This window comes from Lepus europaeus, chromosome 10 (assembly GCF_033115175.1).
Source record: "Lepus europaeus isolate LE1 chromosome 10, mLepTim1.pri, whole genome shotgun sequence".
NCBI classification, from domain to species: domain Eukaryota; kingdom Metazoa; phylum Chordata; class Mammalia; order Lagomorpha; family Leporidae; genus Lepus; species Lepus europaeus.
In genome coordinates this window covers 7,873,374-7,894,536 of record NC_084836.1, presented here as the reverse complement: position 1 = coordinate 7,894,536, position 21,163 = coordinate 7,873,374, and the positions used below count along the sequence as shown (strand labels likewise).

The window sequence follows — 21,163 nt, the reverse complement described above, 5'->3', positions numbered from 1 at the left end:
ATGCCAGACCGAGGGCTAAGCATCAGCACGAGTTTGACGAGGTGATTTGAATATTCAAATCAGAACTATTCATACACACATATGTACAATATTCAAACCACAGAACTATTCATATTCACACACATACAATATTCATATGTGAGTACACACAACAATCACATGTGTATATGCATTTTTCCTAAGCTTATTTGACAAATAAAAAGGCCATCTCAAGTCAATTTTAGCAAGCTGTCTTACCAATTTCAACCAAGGTGTCAAATCTACCACGGGACTGATGTTGTGGCATAGCAGGCAAAGCCACCGCCTATGACGCCAGCGTCCCACATGGGCGCCAGTTCAAGTCCTGGCTGCTCCACTTCCGATCCAGCTCCCTCCTAATGCACTTGGGAAAAGTAGCAGAATATGGCCCAAGTGCTTGGGCCCCTGCACCCACTGGGAGATTAGGAAGAAGCTCAGAATTCAGTCTGGCCCAGCCCTGGCTACTGCGGCCACTTGAGGAGTGAACCAGCAGATGGGAGATCAATCCACTTCTCTCTTTCCATCCCCCGCTCCCTAAGTGTGCCTTTCAAAGAACCCGCTGCCACAACATTACTCGTCAGACTCTCGTGAATCTTACTGTTGTGATTTGTAGTTCTATCCCGTCTTTGATTCTTGGAGTTGGTACTTGTGATTTCTTTCTCCTTTTGAATCAGTCTTTATGGGTTTATAAATTTTAATGTTTTAAAAGATCATCTTTTGGCTTTTAAAATTCCTTACTTTTTATTTCATTTATTTCTATGTCTTTGTTGTTTCCTTCTATTTACTTTGGCTTAACTTGCTCCTTTTTCTGGGCATCCTATGTTAGAACATTATATTATTCGTCTCAAGATGTTCTTTCTCATAACAAGCACTGCAAACTATAATTTTAATTCTAGCAAGTTTTCATAATTTAAAAATTTCCTTGTCATAATTTGAAATGTTTCTCATTTCTCTTTTGATTTCTTCTTTGTCTTATAGATTATTCAGAACTATATTACTAAATTTCCAAATTTGGGGGCTTCTTCTTAGTATTTTATTGGTATTAATTACTTTTTTAAAAAAGATTGATTTATTTATTTGAAAGTAAGATTCATCACAGAGTCAGAGAGAGAGAAAGAAAGAGAGAGAGGGAGAGAGAGATATCTTCCATTCGCTGGTTCATTCCCCAGATGGATGCAAAAGCCAGGGCTGGGCCAGGCTGAAGTCAGGAGCTTCTTCAGGATCTCCCATGTGGAGGCAGGGGCCCAAGCAAGCACGTGGGCCATCCCCCACTGCTTCCTGCACACATTAGCAGGGAGCTGGATCAGAAGTGGAGCAGCCAGGACACAAAGTGGCGCCCACATGGGATGTGGGTGTCAGGCAGCAGCCTCACCAGCTATGCTGAAATGCTGGCCCATTACTGATTTCTAATTTAATTTCATTGTGGTTAGACAACACACACTTTAAGATTTCAATCTTTTGAAAGTAAGGTTACTTCCTGGCAGTATGCATTTCTCCCTGGTTAATGTTCACTCTGCACTTGAAAAAGAACGTATTCCCCAGTAGCTGGATGTGGTGTTTTACACACATCAGCAGAGCGAAGGTCTCCAGCACCGTTCTGTACCTCTTCTGTTTTTGTGTCTGTTTCTATAGATTGCTGAGAGTGTTAAAATCTCCAGTGATGACTGCGGCTTTCTCTATTTCTGCCAATAATGCCGCCAGTTTTGCTTCGTGTACCTTTAAAGCTCTGTAATCAGGCACACACACACCCACAGTTGCTACCACTCCTGATGTTCCCGCCCATTTATCAATACGGAATGTGGTTCACATTTGCCTTTAGGAGCGGTCCTTGTCCACAAATCTACTTTGTCTGATACAATGTGGCCACTCTCTCTTTTACTGCTTCACGATATTTTAAGCCTTTTACTTTCTTTTTTTTAAAATTTCTTTTTTAGATTATTTATTTATTTATTTGACAGGTAGAGTTTACAGACAGTGAGAAAGAGGGAGAGAGAAAGGTCTTCCCTCCGTTGGTTCACTCCCCAAATGGCCACCACGGCCGGCGCGCTGCGCTGATCTGAAGCCAGGAGCCAGGAGCTTCTTCCTGGTCTCCTATGCGGGTGCAGGGGCCCAAGCACTTGGGCCATCCTCCTGGGCCACAGCAGAGAGCTGGACTGGAAGAGCAGCAACTGGGACTAGAACTGGTGCCTGTATGGGATGCCGGTGCTGCAGGCGGAGGATTAACCTAGTGCACCACGGCGCCGGCCCCAAAAAGCCTTTTTACTTTCAATCAATTTATGTCTTTACATTCAAAGTGCTTCTTTCTTACACAGCATATAGTTGGATCTTATTCTTCCAATCTGAATGTTTTCCTTTTAACTGGAATGTCCGTTCCTTTTACATTTAATGGAAATAGTAGGGTTTAGGTCTCTTATTTTCCATTCATTTTCTTGGTTAACCAAATTAATCTGTATATTCCATATTATTTCTTCAGTAGGATTTTAGCTACACCACTTTCCTTTTAAGTGAGATTAAATGTGCATGTCTAACTTACTACCAGTTAATTATAGTTAATACTGTTCTATTTCATGTAAAATACAGAAATCTCTCACCAGTAAAATTCCACGGACTCTCTTATCTGTACTATATTGTAATAGATATAAGGGAACTTCAAAAAGTTCATGGAAAAGTGAACTTAAAAATACATTAATTTTGTTGCAAAAAATTCAAAAGCATGCATACTTTTTTGTAATGTGCATTTCCATGAGCTCTTTGAAGACCCACTGTATTCTACAGACACATTTGTGTTTTAAGATTTATTTATTTACTTGAAAAGCAGAGTTACAAAGAAGCAGAGGTAGAGACAGAGGCAGAGAGAGGCAGAGAGGGGTCGGGGGGATCGGTCTTCCATCCGATGGTTCACTCCCCAGATGGTCACAATGGCCAGAGCTGGGCCGATCCGAAGTCAGAGCCAGGAGCCTCCTCTGGGTCTCCCACTTGGGCCATCTTCCACTGCTTTCCCAGGCCATAGCAGAGAGCTGGATCAGAATTGGAACAGCGGGGACTCGAACCGGTGCCCATATAGGCTGCTTGTCCCCTGCACCCAAATGGGAGCCCCAGAAGAAGCTCCATTCTCCTGACTTTGGATTGGCCCAGCTCTGGCCTTTGAGGCCATTTGGGGAGTAAACCAGTGGATGGGAGATCTCTCTCTCTCTCTCTCTCTGCCTCTCTGTGATGTTACCTTTCAAATAAATAAGTAAATAAATAAATCTTTAAAAAAGTTATATGTAGTTTTTTTAATTAGAAGAAAAACAGATTTAATATTTATCCTTATATTTGTGATTTCGAGTGCCTATCATTCTTTCCTGTTAATTCAAGTAACTATGTGGTATAATTTCTCATTAGTTTGAAACATTCCTTTAGCATTTCCTGTAATGTAGATTTGCTGGTTAGTTAAGTTCTTACTCCCAGGGCTGGTGCTATGGCACAGTGGGTTAAGGCCTCAGCCTGCAGCACTGGCATCCCATATGGGCACCAGTTCAAGTCCTGGCTGCTCCACTTCTGATCCAGCTCCCTGCTAATATGCCTGGGAAAAGCAGCAGAAGATGGTCCAAGTCCTTGGGTGCCAGCACCTATGTGGGAGACCTAGAAGAAGCTCCTGGCTTCTGGCTTCTGATCAGCCCAGCTCTAGCTGTTGTGGCCATCTGGGGAGTGAACCAGTGGATGGAAGATCTCTCTGTCTCTCTGTCACTTTTTTTTTTTTTTAAAGATTTATTTATTTGAAAGCCAGAGTTACACAGAGAAAGAGAGGCCTGGTAGGAAGCTGGAATTGGGAGCTACAAGCTGGACCAAAAGCCTGGCTCTGATTCGGGATGCAGGTATGGTAACCATTAGGCCAAATGCCTGTCCCAGGTTTTGTCTGTTCACACTTGTTAAATGACTTTTCCTTGTCTCTTGGTACATATTGCTTATGATGAAAGGCAAGAGGTCTGTGATAGTGTTCCTCTGTATTTAAAGTGACAATATTTTCTTGCTGCTTTGAAGATCTTATGTCTGGGATTCAGTTTTCAATTATAATGTTGAGGTGCAGTTTTCTTTGTATTTATTCTTGGGTTTAGGGTTCACTGAGTATTTTGGATCTGAAAGCGTCACAAATTTACAAAGCTTTTGGTTATTACCTCTTTAAATATTTTTTCTGGCCCTATCTCTTTTCCTCACCTTTTGGGTACAATTACACCAACATTAGACTGTCTGATATTGTCCCACAAGACTCTGGGTCTCTGTTTATTTTTATTTGATCTTTTCTTCTCATTTTTCAATTAGATAATTTCTATTTGAACTCATTTTACTTCTACTTCTTGCACTTCTAATCTGCTGTTAAATTCCTGCGGTAAAATTTTCATTTCAATTATTTACTTTTCAGTTCTATGGCCTCCATCTTTGATATTGTGAGAAATCTACGTCTGGGTGCTGAAGAATTTTTACAGCCAAAGCACTTATGTTCGAATTCCGTTTCCTCACAGCCTTTGGAAGCCCCTCAGACTCGCCTGCTGAGTTCCCTCTTTCTGTTCACTAACTGCACTTGGAGTCCTTGGGCAGGCTGAGGAGGCTGCTCGGAGAGTCTGGCTGCTGGCTGCCACACGGGCCACCGAGGGCCAGTTTCTACTGACGCCTTCTATCCTCAGCAGGAATCCTCTTTTCCTATTTCTTCGCATGTCCAGGAATTTTTTATGTTACGCCAAACATTTGGATGACACATTGTAGAATGTCTGGATTCTGGGAAATTCCTCTGAGAAGTGATTTTTTTAGTCGGGAGATAACTTGCCTGGATTTTTTCAAACTGTCACCCTTGCAGTGAGCAAAAGCGGACATCTCTTCTCAGCTCTTTCTGGTTTCGAGCACAACTTCTACTTTATTTTAAAATCAGATTCACTGGGATCGCCCTACGTGCACAAGTAGCACCGTTCAGTGTCAAAGAGCTGGGCAGAGTTCACACTCAGTGGCGAGGCTCACCCCTGCTGAGTCTCCTCTTGAAGGTTTTCTTCGTGACCGTCCAGCCTCTCTGCCTACACTGAACCCCTTTACGCCTGGGCTGTGTTCCAGGCGAGCAGCCTCAGGGCCTCAGGGTCAGCTCTAAAATTGTCATTTATTTTTTCTTTAAAGATACTGGGACTCTGATGAAATTCTCCACCTTTTCCTCTGTTCTCTTGATCACATGACTCACAATTATTTGAAAGAACCTGCTTCTTGATCCTGCAGACCCTAGATTACCTATGGAGCTGTTCCCATCGTCTGCTTCTCTCCTCTGTGTCTGCCGAACGTCCTTCACTAGGGCATCTCAGAAGCCCTCAGCACAGGATCTGAACGTCTCCCAGAGGGCAGTGGAGAATCAGCCACCCGCCCTGCTCTCAGGGACGCCGGGGTCGGCGCTGGGGAGGGCGCTGCTCTCGGTGACGCCCTGGCTCCTTGGAAGCCCCGAGTTCCCATCCTTCCTCTCAAGCTGAGTGAGACTGCAAAGCCCGGGCCCTCAATTTTCCCTCAGCGCCTATTCTCAGCTCTGCTAGCAGGCAAGCGACCCAAGGCGGTGAACGGAGGTGCATGTGGGACCCAGCTCAGCAGCCCTCCTCCCTGGGGGCTTGCTCCATCCTGTGTTCTCTCCCTTGTTGTCTACAACGACGTTAAGTCAGCTTGTAGTCATTTCCCTGCTTCAACAGTCACTTTTGGAGGTGGGTTAGACCAATCTATCTACTTCCTTCCTTTGTTTTTTAAAAAAGATTTATTTATTTATTTGAAAGGCGAGTTACAGAGAGGCAGAGGCAGAGAGAGAGAGGGAGAGGTCTTCCATCTGCTGGTTCACCCCAGATGGCTGCAACAGCCAGAGCTGGGCCAATCTGAAGCCAGGAGCAAGCAGCTTTTCCTGGGTCTCCCACGCGGGTGCAGGAGCCCAAGCACTCGGGCCAGGCCCATATGGGACACCGGCACTGCAGGTGGTGGCTTCACCTGCTGCACCACAGCACTGGCCCCCGTCTGCTTCCTTTTGAAGAGAAGCCAAAGTCCGCCTTGCTAAATGGTGTTGGAAGAACGTCGTACTAAATTTTATTAAGCTTACTTGTCATACAAACAGTGCCCCAAATTCATTTTCAGTTTATCTTTTTGTGGTACTGTGAAAGAAATGAACTAAAAGTAACAGCTTCCTGGGGACACACATGGGCCATCGCAGTCACCGCAGCCAGTGACTACCTGGCTTCCACATCAGTAGTCTGAGCAGAAAAGTGAAGCTGGTGGCACACAAAGAGTCAGTTTTACTTCCTTTAGGCTATTCAATACAAAAAAACTCTCCAAAGAGTGTATAACGCATGATTCAATAATTGAAGCCAACACCCTGGCACATCAGCCAGCTTCATCCTTTGCCACCACGACTGGTCAAGTTCAAATGCCCTTTAAAGACAGGAAAACGACAAGATCCTCTGCCCCCTCGTCTGAGCAATACACAGTCTCACGAGTCTGTCTGCAGACACAACATGTACACGACCGATCCTGTGTCACCTGCTAGCTTAACAAGCAGCCCACATGGCTAACAGGAAGCTCTTACTTAACGCTAGTTCCTTTCCATTTAGGCTGCACACAAACTGCCCAGGCCTTACAGCAGCATATTCGGCGAAGCAGTTGTAACCCATGATAACGAATCATCTGTCAGCCCTTAAAGGAACAATTTCCCAGGGGAGAAGTGTTTCTGTGGCATGCACATTTTAACACCACTGATGCAGGGTGGAGGGAGGAGGCTACAGGAAGCAGAGGAAGTGGAAGACGGCTTCACAGAGGGCTTTTGCTTTTCGGAGACTCACCGGTGGTGGTGCAGGGCTGGCTTTCATCCACCATCTGAACGGTGCTGGGCTCCGCCGGCCTCTCGCAGTCCTTATCCATCACCTTCTCCTTCACGGGGTCAAAGGTTTTGAATGAGGGAGAGACGTAGAGTGTCTCCACAGAGGCCCGGTCGTAGAAAGCAGAATCTGACTTTGAGATCTTTAAGTTGGAGCTGATGAACTCTTCTTTACTTGAGTACCAGGATGCTGGCAGAGCTGCTCGTGCCTCACAGCTTCCCGCGGCCACCTGCTCGTCTGGCGGCACTGGCAGGGGGTTTTCTGTCACGGCATCTGTATCGGTACCGTCAGACCTCCTGTCCAAAGTGACGGCTACCTGTGGGGATTCACTTTTCCCCGAGCGAGCAGGCACAGCACCTGCAGCGTAACACATAAGAATTATGCTCAAAATAAGACTGAAAACACGCTATCCAAATCCACTGCACTTGTCACCGATTGGGCTTCTAATGCCGTAACAGAACCCTTTCCTATTTAGCGCTCCCGTGGTCTCATTGCACGTCTACCCTCTGCCTATTTAAAGGACGCCCAGACTATCACCGCTGCCTTAGGCATTGTGGTTGCCTCCTCCCTCTCTCCTCACTGAAGTACAAAGCAAGGAAAGCTTCAAATAATTTGTCTTCAAATATTTCTCCCATCACCCACTTATCTGTCTCTGAAGCCACCATGTTTCTAGCACATTCTAACTTTCATCTCTTACAAGATAAACTACAGAACATATGCCCCATCACACAGGTCCACCCTTACACAGCCGTCAGCTACAAACGTTCTCTTCCCCTGGAATGAAGAATGTCTCCTTTTCCCCGTGTCTACATGAGGACCACTACAAAAACTCTGCTTTAGGGAGCAGCGTGATTTTAATAAACCCTTTGACTACAGGGAAGGAAAGAGACATCTTCAGAGTTGTTGTGACAGCTACCGAGATGGAAGTTCCATTGGATCTGGGACCTCTGTCCACTCCGGTCACCAAAAAAAGTCGCTGAAGTGTCTAGAGTAGTGTGTGGAACGTAACAGACAAGCAATATCGATTAAAATAGAAGAACTGAAGAAATCATAAGAAAATGAAATTGAAGACGGACCTGATGCAGGACTGCCTATTCAACCTAAGAATCACAGGCCTGTGTTGCATTCCCAGATGCAACCTGTTCTCAACGCTCTCAATGCTTGGGCTCGCTCTCAATAGCCTTACCTGAACCTGGAGTGGGAAGGAAACTTGTTTTTAGGATATTGGGTTCACCAAACTAAAAGCACAACAAGGTGGCAGAGGGTAAAAGGAAGAGTGGATCACTGGAAGCTCCCCACCCGGGATGAGCATATAGGAGCTGTGTAAATCACTATCAATTGACTATAAACTGCAGTGTAGGCCGGCGCCGTGGCTCAACAGGCTAATCCTCTACCTTGCGGCGCCGGCACACCGGGTTCTAGTCCCGGTCGGGGCGCCGGATTCTGTCCCAGTTGCCACTCTTCCAGGCCAGCTCTCTGCTATGGCCCAGGAGTACAGTGGAGGATGGCCCAAGTGCTTGGGCCCTGCACCCCATGGGAGACCAGGAGAAGCACCTGGCTCCTAGCTTCGGATCAGTGCAGTGCGCCGGCTGCAGTGCGCCTGCCGCGGTGGCCATTGGAGGGTGAACCAACGGCAAAGGAAGACCTTTCTCTCTGTCTCTCTCACTGTCTGCTCTGCCTGTCAAAAATAAAAATAAATAAATAAAAAATAAAAAAATAAACTGCAGTGTACATGATAACACATTCCTAATGCACATTTACATGCAGTCATCACTTTCAGGCTCTGAAGGTTTTCTTTAAATTTTTTTTAAAGATTGACTTTATTTATTTGAAAAGCAGAGTGGCCAGCGCCACTGCTCACTAGGCTAATTCTCCGCCTGCACTGCCGGTACCTGGAATTCTAGTCCCGGTTGGGGCGCTGGATTCTGTCCCAGTTGCCCCTCTTCCAGTCCATCTCTCTGCTGTGGCCTGGGAAGGCAGTGGAGGATGGCCCAAGTGCTTGGGCCCTGCACCTGCGTGGGAGACTAGGAGAAGCACCTGGCTCCTGGCTTTGGATCGGTGCAGTGCGCCGGCCGTAGTGGCCATTTGGGGGGTGAACCAACAGAAGGAAGACCTTTCTCTCTGTCTGTCTCTCTCACTGTCTAACTCTGCCTGTCAAGAAAAAAAAAAAGAAAGAAAGAAAGAAAAGAAAAGCAGAGTGACACAGATATGGTGCTGGGGGAGAGAGAGGGATACAGATCGATTTTTCATCTGCTGGTTCACTCCCCAAAGGGTCTCAACAGCTAGGCTGAAGCCAGGAGCCCAGAGCTCCACCTGGGTTTCCCACATGGTGGCAGAGGCCAAGTCCTGGGGCATCGTCTTCTGCCTTCTTCCCAAGGGCATCAGCAGGGAGGGGGCTGGAAGCGGAGCACCTAGGACTCCAACGCGGATGCATTCGTCACAAGTGCCACTCGCATCACAATGCCAGCCTCTGTTTTTTAAAAAATTATTTATTTGAAAGGCAGAACAACAGAGAGGGAGAGACAGAGACAGAAAGATCTTCACTCCCAAAATGGCTCTAAGAGCCAGAAGCCAGGAACTTTATCCAGGTCTCCAAGGGTGCTACGAATGGGCCCAAGGACTTGGTCCATCCTCTGCTGCCTTCCCAGGTGCAATAGCAGGAAGCTGGACTGGAAGCAGGGGAGCTGGCACTTGAGCCAGCACCATGATGTGGATGCTGGCACGGTAAGTGCCTCAACCTGCTGCACTACAAAGTCCACGCAGGCTCCAAGTTACTAAAGGAAGGCGGAGGGTGGGCATGTGGCCCAGTGGTTGAGACAGAGCGTGGGACGCCTGCGTTCCGTGTTGGAGGGCCTGGGCCAAGTTCTGCTTCCTGCCAACGTGCACCCTGAGAGTCAGAGATGACGGCTCAGTACTTGGGTCCTTGTCACTCAGGTGGGAGACCTGCGTGGAGTCCTAGGCTCCTGGCTTCAGCCTGGCCCAACCCTGCCTGTTTGGGCCTTTGCAGAGTGAATCAGTGGAGGAAAGACCTGTCTGTTTGGATCTCTTTCTCTTTGCCTTTCACATAAATAAAAATAAATTTAAAATTACAAATGAAAGAGCATTTTCTTTGACTCTAAAAAAAAAAAAACTTCCTATTTTTATTCATGGTTGGAGGCCAGAAGAAAGCCGCTGATGTCACCTGCTGTCTCTACCAGGAATTCTATTTTCCATCAAATCTGTCTTTTAAAATTCAATTAAAATATCACTTTCGCTGATCTTTTCCCTCCTTCATTCCGTTCTCTTACTGCTCATCTTGCCATATTCTGTTCCAAGCCCTGTGTTTAATTTGAATGCCTCAAGTAACATGTTCCAAGTCCGCCCTCTGCCTGCCCCTGGTCTTCCTGAGGAGACCTTATCAGGCGCTATCTTATACCCTAGCACTTAACAGCGTTACTCCCAGAGGATGGATTCCACAACGCTCATTAAGTAAAAGGAAAAAACTGAAGCACACAGATGCAAACAAAAAAGGTAATGCCTTTGTCCGTCTAAATTAAATATAGTTTAGCTTCTTTTTCTTAAAGATTTATTTTTTAAAGAGATTTTTATTTATTTATTTGAGACAGAGTTACAGGTGGTGAGAGGGAGAGACAGAGAGAAAGGTCTTCTATCAACTGGTTCACTCCCCAAATGGCTGCAATGGCTGGAGCTGGGCCTATCTGAAGTCAGGAGCTTCTTCTGGGTCTCCCATGTGGGTGAGGAGCCTGAGGACCTGGGCCATCTTCTACTGCTTTCCCAGGCCACAGCAGAGAGCTGGATCGGAAAAGGAGCAGCCAGGGCTAGAAGCGGCACCGCAGGCAGGGGATTAACGCTGCCCCAAGATTTATTTATTTATTTGAAAGGCAGAGTCAAACAGGGACAATTCAGGGCGACAATGTTTTTCAGATGAAAATATTCACAGGAGCAACTCAAGTCTCAAAATTAAGAGGCATGCAGTTGTCTGTATAGCTGTCATTTTAATGTTTAATACAAAGGTTAAAAATTAGACAAAGAAGGCCCCAAAAGTCCAAGACTGAAGTCCTTCTATTTCCATCACCCCTCCCCCACGCGCCAGGAAGAACGGACTGACTGTCGGGGTGCTTACACTTGAGTGACAACTGGTGACTTCCAAAATAAATCAAATATCAACTCTTCTGACCCAAGAGCATCCTTACGTTAATCAAGAATAACGACCTGAATGCACAGTCCGTAGTCTCAGAGAGGAAAAGGCTTGACAGGACGCGGAAGTGCCAAACGTTCTGGGAAGCAAGCAGTTCCCTTCCTCCACCGTCAGCCTTGCTCCACCCCTGCGTCTTCATGCGGCCCAGCAGATGAGTCCACTTCAAGTCCATCCCTGCTCTAGTTACTCACGGTTCTCATTTGCAGGGGAAAGAAACTTTAAAAAACTCCCTCTCATGTCAGGGACAAACTTCAAATTCTTTGGGGCTTAAAGGCTCTCCCTTGTGTCTGCTCTTGTGACCCAACAGGACACAACCCTCAGACCGTGCCTCACTGTTCAGGCACGCCCTGTGCACTGGGTCTCTCCCCCTCAGCACCACTGATTTTGTGTAGGTTTACTTCCTACCCCACACAAATCCTATTAATCCCTCAAGGCCTATACCAGACAAATACTACTTCTAGAAGCTATTTCAAATCATGTGTAATAGTCCATTCTAATCCATCCCTCCTCTGAAATAGTACTAATTTCTGTAAACTCATTTTTTCTCTGAATTATAGGCTACAGAGTGGTTATCGCATATCGCATCAAGTTCCTGCATGCTGACTTTACAGCCTGCCTCATGCTTTCGCATCTATGAGGTATGGAACAGTTTGTTAAATTGAACTATTCTTTAAGTTATAAATGATCTATTATTAGCTTCATCTGTTGATGTTATGTATATCAATAAATACTGTATGTGAAACCTAAAAATAGGAATGACCCATCAAGAAACACTTGTTGGTACCTACTGTCCACACTGGACTCCATTAGACTCTTTAGATACACATAAGTAGAAGTCACGCTTCCTGTTGTCAGTTAACTTAAGGTCTAGTATGGGGACCAACATTGTGGCATAGCAGGTAAAGCCGCTGCCTGCAACACTGACATCCCTCTGATACAGCCCTTTGCTAATGGCCTGGGAGAAGCAGCAGATGGCCCATGTGCTTGGGATCCTGAATCCACGAGGGAGGCCCAGGCAAAACTCCTGGCTCTTCACTTTGGATTGGCTCAGCCCTGGCCAATGTGGCCATCTGGGGAGTGAACCAGCAGATGGAAAATCTCTCTCTCTGCCTCTCCCCCTCCCTCTGCAGCTCTTTCAAACAAATAAATAACATTGTAAAAATCTAGTATGGCTCTAAAGGCAGATACACACACATATATATGCACACAAGTACTTGCTTATACCTATATGCATACATGTGGTGTATATATAATAAACACATAAAAATAACAGATACAAATTATCAGTTCAATTTCACAATGCCTAAAAGCCTGTAGCTCCTCAATAAATAGAATGAACACAAAGCATATATTTGCATAACATGTCAATTCAGACATTTCCAAATTTTAATTATTTTCCCTTTACTTGAGAGAGGGAGGGGGGCGGAGGGCGGGAGGGAGAGGGAGAGAGAGAGAGATGGAGATCTTCTGCTGATTCATCCCCCAAATGCCCACAACCGTTGGGGCTGGGCTGAGCTGAAGTCAGGAGCCTGCAACCCCATCCAGGTCTCCCACGTGGTGGCAGGACTCAAGCAGGTACCTGAGCCATCACGTGCTCCTCCTCTGTAGCAGACAAGAAGCTGGATCAGAGACGTGGGGCCTCGGACGAGGCACTCTGACACGGAATGCGGGCATCCCAAGCGGCAGCACAACCTGCTCTGATGCAATATCCAACCAAATAAATAAATCACGCAAATAAAATGCCGAAAAAAGGGAAAAGTGTTACTGCTGAATCCTGCACCCCTTAACACCATTCATATTTGAAGGTAAAATTAAATCTCGTAAGCCAAAAAAAAAAAAAAAAAAAAAACTAAGTGAAGGAATTGCCAGCCAGCAAGTCTTTATAGTAAGAACCATTAAAGGAAGTAAACCAGATGGAAAGTCGGATCTTTGGGAGGAAAAAAAGAATGCAAGAAATGGAAAATACGCAGGTAAATGCAAAAGACTGTTCTCCTGATTTCTTGAATACACGTGTAACTGTTTAAAAAATTATAACACTAGGTGTGGAGTATTACAACAAATATCTGTGCCAACTACAGCATAAATGATGGGTGTAGAAAGATCTATGTGATTTGCTAGATTCTTATATTTTACATGAAGTAGTAATACTAGCTTAACTCTAAATAGACTGTGACTATTTAGGGAAATATAAGTTAATCCCTAGACAAACCACTAACAGGAATCAAAAAAAGTACAACTAAAAAGGCCAAGAGATAAAATGGAATTCCAAAAAATCTGAATTAGCCTGAAAGGCAGCAGGCAGGAGGAACAGACAAGCAGAGAGCAAGAGTAAAACAGCAGACCCGAGGCCGACCATTTCCGTAACTGTATGAAGTGCAGTGAAGGGTCTTGTAATCTTTCAGACCGGATTTTAAAAAGATCTAATCATATGCTATGTACAGAAGTCACACTTTGAAAACAGGATTGCGAACAGGTCGGAAGTAACAGATATACTTTGCAACAATAAGCATAAGAAAGCTGAGTGGGTTTACTACAATCTCATATAACGGGCTTCGAGACAAGCGTATGTAGACGTCAAGATACAAAGGGACATTTCTATGGCTACAGAGCCAGTCATATAAAATCAGAAATGTTTACAAGGTGCTTCAGGAAGTTCATGAGCAACTGAATTAAAAGTTGTTTTGAAAATGTTTACAATGTTTTAATGTTTAAAAAATGTTTTGAAATCCATGAATAGTTTTATCATAACATGTATTTTCCACAAACTATTTGAAGGCTCCCCATATAAGCCTAATACCGAGTTTCAAAATTCATGAAGCAAAACCTGACACAACTAAAGACAGAATGGGGAAATCAGCCGACTCCGAGCTGGAGATGTGAACACCCTCGCTCAGCAGTCGATGAACCAGGCGTCATCTACTCCTGTAACGAACCGAGCACTGGGACCGCTTCCTGTGCCCCAGTGAGTGACACGTGTCCATCCTCAGGGCTGACCTCTGTGCGCTCCAGTCCCAGGCACCCACCTGACATTCGGTGACGCCGGTCTGACCCTCCCGCTGCCTCCCTCTGTGGACACGATGTCACCGGGCTGCTCTGAAGCCAGGGCGGCCCCACAACCTCTGAGAGGTCTCCCCCATCCTCGCACAGCGCCCCCAGGGTGCCTTTTCCAAATGATCAGCAGTGCCTCAGGCCGTTTTCCTCCAATGCTTCTCAGATGGCTTCAGAGTTCACGAGGCTCTGCATACATCAGCCCACGCACCGCTCGGACTCTGGACCCGGCTGCATTTCTTTCAGGTCTTCCAATTCCAGGCTCTCAGCACTAAGCCTTCAGCCGTGCCCGACACCCTCTTCCCCCTCCCGGATTTCCAGCTTCCACAGCCGTGCCGCCTGGGCCGACATTCCATTCTCATGCCTGCGTTCGCTCCCACTATTTCCTCAGCCTAGAATCTCCTCCTTCGCTACCCCAAACTGCTTCATTCTTCAAGGCCCAACTCAAACACCAGCTCCTGCATGGAATCTTTCCTTCATCCTCCAAGTTAAAATGAACCCCTGTTTTCTTCTCTATGTGAGGACTCACTTTCCCCCCCATTGATTCCATATATTATTCTTCATTTGACAAATACTTACTCAGTACAAGGATGTGTGAGGCACTATTCTAAGCTCTGGAAACCCAACAGTAAACAAGTGTGTTGTTTATAATGTGCAGTAATTTCCTGTTTATAAATCTCTTACATCCAAAATACTGCAAACCTCTCAGGGCACAAATTCACTTGTTCAACGCTTAAGTGACTACAGAGTGCCTGCCAGTCATCTGATAGACGCTCAGTCACAAATCTTCATCTGTGTGATGTCGTCATTGGCAAACTCAGTAGCGGAGGAAGCACAGGAGTGAAGAGGAGGCCCTAACTCAGCCCTTTGTGATGCATGTGGAAACCCACAACATCCAGGGATCAACCTGCTTAGGATCACACACTGATTAAAAAAATAAACAAAACCAACAAACCATTAGCTAGACTAACAGGAAAATATAAATACATATATAAGCAAATTGGAAATGAAAAAGGAGACATTAGGATCAATCCCACAGACACTCAAAAGATCATCAGTTGGGGCTGGCACTGTGGCAGAGTGGGTAAAGCTGCTGCCTGTGGCACCAGCATCCCATATGGGTGCCGGTTCATGGCCTGGCTGCTCCAATTCTGATCCAGCTTCCTGTTAATGGCCTGGGAAAAGCAGCACACGATGGCCCAAGTGCTTGGGCCCCTGCCACCTATGAGGGAGATCCGGATGAAGTTCCTGGCTTCAGCCTGGTTCAGCCGTGGCTATCTGGGGAGTGAACTAGAATGGAAGAACATTCTCTTTCCATCTCTCCCTCTAACTCTGGCTTTCAAACAAATAAATAAATCTTTTATAAAAAACAATCATTAGGGAACATTATGAACAACTATATGCTAATGAATTGAAAAATCTAGAAGAAATGTTTTTACTAGGTGAACAAAAGAAAAACAAAACGTATGGTAGAACTGGCTATACCAAGCTTTTCTTTACTAATAATCCTCTAATAGCCTGACACATACATGTGTACATAACACAGGGACTCATTTTTATCTGTTTTTGAGACACAGGGCATATAAATGGGGAGGAGGTGACTAGTACACTGTCTCTCTCTGCACCTGTGCCTGTTTATCTTCTCCCAGGAAGAGGGCTTTGGGGTAGACGTTTTCTTGAATAAAGAATGGACAACATTCATGGAAAGTCTTCTTAAGGCCACAGGACTTAAGAGGATTGATGGAGACGAGCAGAGACTGCCGCGTGATGTGTCTGAACACAACCACATGAATGCAGACTCCGTAAGTCCTACAAAAATTGTTTCACAGGGGCTTTGCAACCTCTTCTGGGAGAGAATTTCTCTGAATTCCACTGCAAAGTCAGAGAAGACTAGAGTGAATTAATTTGGTTGGCCTGCTTTATCTGGTTCTCATTTTCTTTGAATTTAAACCTGTATGTCAAAGAGCTTTGTTCTCAACTCTCTATCCAGCTGAGTCCTACACCGGTAGCTCACCATTAAATTATGAGGCAATACCCAGTTTTCTTTATCATACCGTGTTTTCATACTTGCCAATTCACTTGATAAATGCAAAACAGGACTTGGAAACACTGGTCTTATTAGAGGTAGTTTGATTATTCTTTAATTAATCTTGGTAGTTATGGTTTAAGAAGTTTATTCTCTAGGTAACACATCAGGCTGCAAATTTAAATATGGACTATCTTGAGAAGGCCTCAAGCAGGCAAAATGAAGTGAAGCAAGACAAAGCCAAACCACTACTATCACCACCACCACCATGCAGCAAAACACCGCCATGCTCTCCGTCTAGGGTAAAAGGGAATAGCCGTGCTGTTCAAAGTACTAGCACGCTTTTGCCAATTTGCAAATGATGAAGAAATCTATCGAAAGAACTTCAGATTCGATTCTGAGTTAAGACTTTGCCTTCAGATAGAAACATGTCACTCTGGTACCTCTTTTTCATTTTCCAACAACTCTGCTGCCTTGTTTGAGATATTATAATCGTTGTATATTATTTGGTATTCATTACTGTGAATCTAATAATGGGTGTTACATTCCAGCAGAGCTACTGCTGTGCTCTTGTCTCTTGATGGTCTGACACACAGTATCCAATTACAGCTACAAAGTAGAGAGCTGGCAGGCACCACAAAAGACGGATGCCAGAACAGGTCCTTCTGTAGTTTAAAAACGTGGAACTGAAGGAACTTCTACTTTAGTAATTAAGTTAATCAGAGGAAATAGGATCTGAAGATAATAATAAGGGCGTTTTGCTAAGAGGCCAGTTATAAATTATTAATATAGAGGGTGATTTAAGCTGCTCATTAATACATTGGTTTAAAGGAGACGAACGAAGTTAAAATACATATTGAAAGTGAAACTTAAGTACCCATAACATACTTGACATGGAAATCTTGAAATATTTTTTCTTCTGGTATTCTTGCATGCATGAAATCCTAAATCATCATAGAATAGTGATATTTTTCCTCTGATTTGTTGGGGGTCGGAGGAGGGGAGGAACGAGGGAGGGGAAAGAGTCTGTGTGTACACAGCTGCAGGTCTTCAGGATTTCACCACAAATCATTACATTTCACCTACTAAGTGTTAAAATAAACAAATATATTTGAAAAACATAGCTATGACATATGGCAAGCACACTTACTACTTGTTTCACTGTAAACTTGAGATAATGGTTTAATTTCTCACAGGAAAAGAGAGATATGGATACATGTAAAACTTTAAAAAGCCCTCCCAAGGGGCCAGTGCTGTGGCATAGCGGGTAAAGCCACCAACGGCAGTGCCTGCATCCCGTATGGGCGCCGGTTCAAGACCCGGCTGCTCCACTTCCGATCCAGCTCTCTGCCATGGCCTGGGAAAGCAGTAGAAGATGGCCCAAGTCCTTGGGCCCCTGCACCCGCAAGGGAGACCCAGAAGAAGCTCCTGGCTCCTGACTTTGGATCGGCACAGCTCTGGCCGATGCGGCCATCTGGGGAGTGAACCAGTTACCAGTAATTAAAAAAATCACAATTTATCTGAACAGACTATAGTTAAAAACAAACAAACTGGAGCTGACACTGTCTCGCGAGGCTGGAGATTGTTACCCGTTTCAGTATCTCTGGCCTCTCAGGCTCAGGCCGAGTGAACCTGGAAGCTCTCCTTGCTCCACAGAACACCTTCCAGGCTGGGCAAGGTGAGCAGGCGCCTGAAGACCAATCTGGATAACGACAACAAAACACTACAGGTGACTACAGAAGAGGGAGAACTCAAGCTAACGTGAACCACAGGTGCAATTCTGCCATATCACATACATGCAGTGGTGCCTGGCGCACAGCACACACGGTCTGGTTGCTGGGTGCTGGACCACGAGGCAGTGGAGGAAGTGGAGTACAGTGAGTTCTGCCACGGCCCTGACTGGAGCCCAGGGAACCCAAACAAGGGTGGTGCTCTCCCTTCCCTAGGAATTCCACGGAACACACCCTGTGCCCTGATCTGGGGAGACGGAATTTGAGGACAACGGAACTTTGGTGTGCTGTGGGAAAGATCACAGTAAAATAAGTAACTGGAACTCTCAAACATTTCCGCAGTAGCTGTACACAGTAATTAATAAACTTTGTAATTACAAGTTGTAAAGATATCACATCGGAGTCTGCAGCAAACCTTTAAACATCATGTAAATTATGAATTCAGAAAGTGTTCCTTCTTATGAAGTATTACTGCTCCATTGTTCACAGTAAGCCAGGAAGACGCTATTAAAACTATAAATATTATACTAGAGAGCATGTTTCTTGAGAAACGCAGTGCTGCATAGCAAAGATGACACATCATCTGTTTTTCTCTTCCCCATCCTAAGGCAGTTCTATGTCCTTGTTCTTCTGGTTCCTTGCTTGCACTTTCATGAACCACAGGGCTGCAGGTAATTCACCTATTCATGTTTCATTCACTCTTTTTATGCTGGCCTCTCCCAAGTGTTTTCATTCACGCAACACATACGTCATAGGACGGGCCTTGTACTGATATATATATATATATATTTATATACTTATACTATTCACTGTGTCTGTGAATACAAAAGTCAGCCCAGCCGGACCAGCAAAGCCTTTAGACACTGGGATTATTAAGCTGAGAAGAAAAAATAACTAGATACACTTAACGTGGTTTAAAAAATCTTTCTAGAGATGAGCTAGGAATAAGAAATGAGATCAAACACGTTTGACAAAGATCCAAGAACTTCTAAAAATGAAAAATAAAATAACTGAACTTTTAAAACAAACTGGTGGGCGGCAAATTAATGGCATTTGAAGAGAAAATTGGGATCTGGAAGTCAGTACAAAGAAATTATTCAAAGATATAGCACAGAGATCAATCAGGAAGAAATTCCAGAACTGAGGCTGAGAAATCAGGCAGACAGAGTGAGAAGGCCCAACACACCCAGCGTTCCAGCTCTCCCTCCAGTCCCTAACCACCTCCTCCTTACACCGCACAGCAGCCATTCTGCTGTGAACCGCTCCCTGACACAGCGCGTGCCCTGCACCTCCGTCCTTTGCCACCTGTTCCTCTGTCGTGGCCTGCCTTCTTACTTCTTTCTCTTCCCTCATCTGGAAGCTGACTTTGATCCGCTTAGAGGACAAGTCTGCCTTACCCTGTCTGAGCTCAGTTCCCTAGGCTGTGGGAAAGGTGAGGAGGGACCGTAACAGACACAAGTGTCTCTCTTCTTCATCTGGCCACTGTTATGGTCACATACCTGTTGTTTGTTGCTGCTGCTTGGACTAATGAGGCCAGACATACTCTCTGTGTGGCAAGCACCCAAATCCTGGCTCCTGTGGAGTGAATGTTGGAGTTCTTCAGTGCACCCTGAGGGTCCTCTATTTACATGGTTTCCTACTATGGGACATCTAGGTCTGCTTCAACATATTCCAAATCCTGGATTTTTAAAATGTATTTGGAAGGCAGAGGTAAAGGTAGAGTTAGAATTAGAGGAGGTGGGGAGAGAGAGAGGAAGGAAGGAGAGAAAGGAGAGAGAAGTCTTTCATTCGCTGGGTAACTCCCCAAATGGCCACAACAGCCAGGGTTGGGTCTGGCGGAAGCCAAGCACCAGAAGCTTCTTCCAGGTCTGCCACATGGGGCAGGGCCCCGAGCACTTGGCCATCTTCTGCTGCTCTCCCAGGTGCATTAGCAGGGAGCCAGATTGGAAGTGGAGCAGCCAGAACTTGACCTGGTGCCCATATGGGGTGCCGGTGTCACAGGTGGCAGCTCTACCTGCTACACGACAACGCCAGCCCCCAAATCCTGGATTTTTAATCTCTGCATCTGGCACTTTGGGACTGGGTTACTGGCCACTGCTGGAGAAAATGTACAAGTGCGACTTCATGGTCTCTGTGTCATCGGGGCCCCAGGGCTGTCCATGAATCCTGTGGCTTGTCCTTAGCTCTGCATTTCTCTTGAAGACAATTCCAGACCCCACAGCCCTGCTTGAGCGTCCTTCTCACCTTGACCTTCGACATCCCCTCCCAGATTCACCAAGAGGCTTTCAGACAGGTCTGCTTCCACTTCTCACACTGCTGCACAGGAGCAGAACCCCTCCTCAGGCCTTTCCCTCCAGTCCTGAAGCTCAGGAAGCCTCCTGCCCCTGCCACTGAAACACCCCCTCAAATCCCTTCTCCCAGTCTGCAGCTTCTCCTTCATTGGCTTTCTCCCCCGAGCCCACAGAGTTGCTCAGTCTCCTCTGGTGTATTTCTCCATCTTTTTTTTTTTTTTTAATTTACTTACTTATTTGAAAGAGATAAAGAGAAGGAGAGAAAGAGAGATGGGGTGGGGCAGGAATCTTTGAGCTGGTTCACTCCCTAGATGGCTGCCATGGCCAGGGCTGGGCCAGGCTGAAACCAGAAGCCAGAATATTCCTCCAGGTTTCCCACAGGGTGCAGGGGCCCAAGTACTTGGGCCATCTTCCATTGCTTTCCCAGGCCATCAGCAGGAAGCTGGATCGGAAGTGGAGCAGTCGGGACATGAACAGTGCCAACATGGGATGCCAGCACTGCAGGCAAAGGCCCAACCTTCCACACCACAGTGCTGGCCCTATTTTTTTTTTTTTATCTTTATTAAGATATAATTGACAGAAAGCCGGCGCCATGGCTCACTTGGTTAATCCTCTACCTGTGGCACCGGCATCCCATATGGGTGCCGGGTTCTAGTCCAGGTTGCTCCTCTTCCAGTCCAGCTCTCTGCTGTGGCCCGGCAAGGCAGTGGAGGATGGCCCAAGTGCCTGGGCCCTGCACCCGTGTGGGAGACCAGGAGGAAGCACTTGGCTCCTGGCTTCGGATCTGCGCAGTGCTGGCCATAGCGGCCATTTGGAGAGTGAACCAACGGAAGGAAGACCTTTTTCTCTGTCTCTCTCTTTCACTGTCTATAACTTTACGTGTCAAATAAAAAAGAAGATAAAATTGACAAGTAAAAACTATGTATATTTATAGTGCGCAACATGATTTTGACATATGTATACAGTGAAATGGTTAAACCAAGCTAATTAAC

The 21,163-nt window shown here is 45.7% G+C and overlaps 1 protein-coding gene across 1 annotated transcript in view; it reads right to left on the bottom strand.

The window, feature by feature from the left end:
- ENTHD1 (ENTH domain containing 1) overlaps nt 1-21,163 on the bottom strand; it is a 144,782-nt gene that overhangs the window by 12,469 nt on the left and 111,150 nt on the right. Inside the window, exon 5 of the mRNA XM_062201876.1 lies at nt 6,843-7,235. Coding sequence (XP_062057860.1) covers nt 6,843-7,235 — 393 coding nt within the window. The remainder of the gene's footprint in view (nt 1-6,842; nt 7,236-21,163) is intronic.